This window comes from Malus domestica, chromosome 15 (assembly GCF_042453785.1).
Source record: "Malus domestica chromosome 15, GDT2T_hap1".
NCBI lineage: Eukaryota > Viridiplantae > Streptophyta > Magnoliopsida > Rosales > Rosaceae > Malus > Malus domestica.
The window spans coordinates 14230165-14236164 of record NC_091675.1 but is presented as its reverse complement, the minus strand read 5'-3'; the positions used below and the strand labels follow the sequence as shown (position 1 = coordinate 14236164).

General features: G+C 37.0%; 1 protein-coding gene across 1 annotated transcript; it reads right to left on the bottom strand.

The window, feature by feature from the left end:
* Positions 1–2071: 2071 nt before the first annotated feature.
* LOC103400477 (uncharacterized) lies at positions 2072–5279 on the bottom strand. The gene is made up of 6 exons (XM_008339130.4): positions 4847–5279; positions 4560–4727; positions 3619–3865; positions 3280–3495; positions 2590–2861; positions 2072–2504 (listed from the first exon to the last, which is right to left on the bottom strand). Exons 1-6 carry the CDS (start codon positions 5117–5119, stop codon positions 2334–2336), a joined length of 1347 nt encoding a protein of 448 aa, XP_008337352.3. The 5' UTR covers positions 5120–5279; the 3' UTR covers positions 2072–2333.
* Positions 5280–6000: the final 721 nt, after the last annotated feature.

Sequence of the window (6000 nt, the reverse complement as noted above, 5' to 3'; positions counted from 1 at the left end):
ATCATACATCGATGTCATGGTATTTTAAGATTAATTCACACAAAAGTATCATAAATTTAATGTCGTAATAGGGGGAAGGAGACTTTACATGTGTGTTCAGCGTGCACTGCGCCTAATAATCTTAGGTACCACTCTCAATCACGACTTCACATGCCCTCATGTTTCATGGTTTTCAACATTTAGTACATCAAATTTTTTTCGTCTCAGAGTCATTCCTAAAGTGTAAATTTTGGAACAGTCTCATACATCCGTCAGTCAAACTGTTAAATTTGCCGTTAATTGTGACGTGGCGCCTATGTGGACAATGACGTGGCGTCACATGTCAGCCACGTTTTTTTTTTTGACACGTTTTTTTTTTTTCTTTCTTTCTTTCTTCTTCTTCTTTCTTCTTTCTTCTTCTTCTTCTTCTTCTTCCACCCGACTGCAAACTTCTTTTTTTTTTTTCTCTCTTTCTCCTTCTTCCTTCCTCCTTCTTCCTTCCCCTTCTTCTCCTTCTTCCTTCTTCTTCCTTCTCCTTCTCCTTCTCCTTTTTTTTCCTCTGAATTTGGGGAATTTTTTTTTTTCTCTCTCTTCTTCTTCTTCTTCCACCTGACTGCAAACTTTTTTTTTTTCTTCCTCCTTCTCCTTCTTCCTTCCTCCTTCTTCCTTCCCCTTCTTCTCCTTCTTCCTTCTTCATGGGCGTCACGTCACAATTAACGGCAAATTTAACAGTTTGACTAACAGATGTATGAGATTGTCCCAAAATTTACACTTTAGGTATGACTCTGAGACGAAAAAAACTTGATGTACTAAATGTTGAAAACCATGAAACATGAGGGTAGTAAACAGTCTTTTACCCTCACATCTAAGTAAACATGTTATTTTCTTCTTCTCCTGAAAAAGAAGTGTACTCCAATGAAGGAATATTTTTTTTTTTAAACAAACGATATTATTTACAATAAGGGAGTGGGAGAGTGAGCTAATGCCTCATAATGGGCTAGCAATAATTTGTTTCAAATTCATCTTTGACAAAAATTGAATTTAAGACCTCTAACTTATAAGCGAATAGAAATATTACTAGACCGTAGTATTGAGTAGCTCCAATAAACAAAAGTTAAATACAAAACAATTAAACCTAAGACCTCTAATTTATCGATGAATAAAAATAATACTAAATTGTAGTAGCAAGTGATTCTAATAAACAAAAGTTAAATACAAAGCAACGTTGTCGATTCACAAAGCCACCATATTTGCGTCCGAGAGTAAATAAGTTCTTCTCCTAAAAAAAGAGGTGGCTTTAAGTTCTAAAAAAGAGAGGCTTTTTGCCATGTACCCCTCTCTCTTCACATCATTCATTCATTCATTCCATTGGTTTCTTCCATTCACGAAATAAGTCCATTTATTACTATAAAAAGGAATGCTAAAAAGATTAAAATTTTAAACTAAATCTTTTAAATCAAATGATATGAATATTGATAATTGGATTATCACTTAAATGTTAATTAAAGTATTTATATTCTATTGAATCCTTATCATTTAGTTTGCAAATTTAATTTAAAATTTTGATCTTCCTAATATTATTTTTATTTTAACAGAGTCATACCGTCAAATTACATATGACACTCACTTAAACAATGGTTTAAAGCCAGCGCCCGCCAAGTGTTGCTAAGTAAGTTGTCTTATAAATAAAGAATAAATATCAATTAGTCGGGTAGAAGGTTGATTTAAGCGAATGAGGATCCTAGACATCCTCAAATCGTGTTCGTTCATCGTATGACCAGTTTTCGTCAGGTATTGTTCTTGTTTAATTTTAAATAAAAATATTTAAAATGATTTATGATGTACGATGAACGATGAACGAACACGATTTGAGGATCTTCACAAAGAGGATATGGAGAGGATCCTCAATTTAAACAGCCATGCAAATCCCACCTAACCTTGTCCAGTAATGTTTTGAGAATAATATTTTTGCTACCAATCATCTTATTTTCCCCAAAACTTTACGTTTAATTTCCGGCATTGCAGCTCTAGATAATCAATTTTTCTTCAATAATCCGAACTATGAAGTTAATTGGGCAAATACGACTGTGTATTCCATAATTTAGAACCTGCATTCCATCAAATACAACTAAAACCAAGTACAGCATGATCGTCGGTAACAAACTCTATCGGACTCACAAAAGGAGTATCTATTACAACACAACGAGAAAAACTCTTGTTCTGCAATCAGTGCAAATGCAGCTAAACTTCAAGGACTGGAAGATACGTTTTCACCATCAAAATCCATATACATATCAAGAACCAAATTTACCTGACAGAGTCGAAGCGTGATGAGAATAAAAGATACGACAAAGTCAACAAAATCCTCCTCTTCCTCTTCCTCTCCCTCTACTCCTCCCCCGTCCCCTTCCTCGTCCCCTCCCTCCTCTTCCTCTCCCTTCATAATCCCTGTCATCGTCTTTTTGGTAGCTAAACATGCTCATTTTAATATTCTCTGCATCCACGTCAGGAGGACCCTTTTGTACCTGGAGTTGCAGCATATTAACATCAAAGAATTGGAACACAACAACCATAACAATAAGAATGCTTAGAAGAGGCAGAGATGCTGACATGATAATCTTCCAAATCAAATTGAGTTTGGAGCTGCCGTGCAAGTTCCTCATCACGACTGCTACTTGTAAAGGCACCTCCTATTGAAGGCTTTGCCCCAGCTTTTATCTTTTGCCATTCATCCAAAGTGTACACCACGGGTTCTTCCTCTTGCCTCCCCTTTCCCCTAAACTGCCTACCTCTTGAATGCTTGTCATCCCGGTTTTGATAACTCATTGTTTGAAGGAGTTTTTGTGCAGCTGCTTGGTTTTGAACAGGGACAGCTTCAATTGCTGTGGAAGCCATGAACATATCAATATGAAATTACAAATAAAAATTGTTGCACATTTACAATAAATAAATAAGTTAACTAAATGTGTTTCTTGTGTGATTCAAGTAGAAGGTTATTTAATTTACATGATCGTTGATACCGACAAAATTTAGCAGAAATTTGGTTTGGTTTTCCCTCCATTCAAATGATTCAAGTTTTACTCTGCCACCTTACACCTGTCCTATCTACAACTATATATGTGCCACTAGAAATAATCAGTGAACAAATCCAAGTGTAAAAACATCGGTCTCCTCTCAACCTCTTCCCCACAACTAAGTGACATAAAATCAAACTAAATATTACACAAAACCTGGGTGCAGCATAAGATAATAAGTAAAATTTAATAAAAAGTTGAAAGCTGGACATAAATGAAAATCCACCTTCTTTTGGCCTCGTTGTCGTTGCAGAGCCACTAGGTTTGTCTTGAGTTCCTTCATCAAGGAAATCTGCCTTACGGGTGTTATCTATCTCACTTTTTTTATAAGATTTATCCTCGTCATTTGCTTTCAATTGAAGGTTCTGCTGCCTTCCAACTGGTCTAACCTCAGTATTTATGGCAATAGGCCCACTAATCTTGGAGCTAACATCCAAGAAATCTGCCAATGATTGCATTTTTCTCATGAATTACGCATGCAATAGAAATAATGACTGGTTGAACATTATGGTAAAAGACATATACTAATAAAATATTAGGAAATCAATAGCTCAAGAATACTGACTTGAAGACTTGTCCTGCTGAGGAAACCTACGTTTAGCTGCCCCAATTTGCAATTTCTCAAATGGAGGGGGGCCTTTACCATCACTTTCCTGTGAAAGCCTTAAAGATGAACGTGAGAACCCAGAATATTTTTTATTCATCTGCCATTCTTCGTAAAGTGATTGAACAACACCTCCTAACACAGTCACAACTTTAGGATTCAAACATATTATTCCACTACGGATAGTAGCTTTACCTTCCAAACGGACCTGCCAATTAAAAAGCAGGACAAAACTAAAGACGTTCAGTTAACTCATGATGCAACCTTATCTATGCACCAGTTTTCAAGAATCACTTAAGAAAGTGGGTTAGAGAAACACCAAAAACTTGTAGTGAAATTTATATCGGGGTTCATAACATACAATAGGCAGTAGCAAACAGGGAACTCCCAATAGTATGATAGTTTCTTCAAACGAGCACCACACATCTCATGAAAAAGTACTTATGTCCCGCCACAATGGTATCCTACAAATTAGTTGTAAATTTACAAAATGTTCCTAGGATCTTCCATTGCAGTTTTGAGCACTTAACATATGGGAGAGGTAATTTAGTAGCTCAAGAGCAATAATTTAAGCCTTTTTTCCTAGAATTTAAAATACCCTAGAAGTAGCACACAAAAAAAAACAAAGCCGAAGATAGGCGAATCATTAGTTTTCCATTGGAATTCACTATCGCATCCATGAGGAGAAAGTGTTAGTTACTAATTTCTGAATAAGTGTTAGTTCTGTAATGTAGTCCCCTTGGTTTTCATTATGTAGCTCAATTCCGTATGGGTTTTATTTTAATACTAATCTGAATGCAAAATCCAAACAATGTTCAAAAACAAAAATTACAACTCCAAGTTTTATACAATATAAAAAACGCAAGCTGAAAGTTGAGCAAGCACGAAGCAAGAAAGAGTACCTTAGTACCCGGAACGACGTCGTCGGGGATTGCCGGGATATGAGAGTACTCCACGGCTGCTACCTCACTGTGGCCGTCTGTGAGCCCAAGTTTCAAAAGACGCCGACTATTCGAATTCCTTGCAAAATCCTCCACACTACATCTGGTAACGTCTCTCACCCAAGCTATCTGATAATAAACAAACAAACAAACGAAAGCTCACATTTTTCTTTCTGTTTATCCATTTTCTCAGCAACCAAACAAAACCCAGAAAATTCACGAGAGAAATTACGGAGAGGTGTCAATACCTGGAGGACTTTGGGGCCGAGGAGGTGAGAGGACTTTCGGAGTGTATGCGGGTCGGGCAAGGACCTGGAGGAGATGGATTTGAGGTCCACGTTGGTGAGCTCCGATTCCACCGAATCCACCACCGTACGCGTGTCGTCGGACAAGGCGGAGTGGATCAGGATCATCGCCTTCACTTGTTCGAGGTCGCCGAAGCACCATCCTCTGGTTCTTAGGGTTTCGATTGCAGCGTCGGAAGCAGCGTCGGAAGCAGCGCCGGAACTCCCCCCATCCATTTTTCAGCGCCTGTTTGCCGCGGCGTTTGATTTTTGGGGCTTTTCTGAACTTTGCGACAGAAAACGGCAAATGTACGGTACAGCCCCCAATGGATCATGAAACGGCGTCCTGAGAATGAGGGCCAATGGCCCAAGATTAAGGGCTACAAAGTAACGGACAACGGCAGGTTGGGTGGGCCGAATGCATGACCCAATGGCTATAGGAGGATCCAGTCCTACATGACACATCATTAATGCTGCGATTATTCACTTATAAATAAGAAGGTTTAAGTCCGAATTTCGTAAATGATGAGTTTGATATTAATTTATTCATTTCACCTCTTTGTGTAAATGTACATTGTATAAAAAACCAATCCAAACATCACTTAGTACTACGGTCTAGTGGTATTCTTCTCCACTTGTAAGTAAGATATCTTAGGTTCAATTCTTGCCAAAGGAGATTTTGAACCACACTATTACTAGCTCATTGTGAGGGTAAACTCACCCCCTCTCCATTTGTGTAGATAATATCGTTTGTTTGAAGTAAAACATTTAAAATAAAATAAAAAACCAATCTAAACGATTTGGTTTGACATTTATAATTAAAAGGTGCAACTTTATATTAAATTGAATCAAATTAAATTTAGTTTGGTTTGGTTCGGTTTGGCCTAATTAGAAACTGCTAATAAGCAAGGTTCTAGAAAACGCTAGGTGCTAGTCGGGCAGCGGGCTGGGGCGAATTTAAATTAATTCATTGTATATCTTATAAATAAGTGTCTATTTACACTTTAAAAAATAAATAAATAAATATATATATATATATATATACACTTGTATTGAGAACAAAATAAAAGTAGAAGAATACATAAATTACCATATCCAACAAGTTTATAGTTTAAAAA

Excerpts from the sequence above, each read along its gene's own strand:
- LOC103400477 (XM_008339130.4), bottom strand. The coding sequence starts at position 5,119 with ATGGATGGGGGGAGTTCCGGCGCTGCTTCCGACGCTGCTTCCGACGCT. Across the intron at positions 2,862-3,279 it reads GACAACGAGGCCAAAAGAAG|CAATTGAAGCTGTCCCTGTT; the intron begins GTGGATTTTCAT and ends TGGCTTCCACAG. Across the intron at positions 2,505-2,589 it reads TTGATTTGGAAGATTATCAT|GTACAAAAGGGTCCTCCTGA; the intron begins GTCAGCATCTCT and ends CTGCAACTCCAG.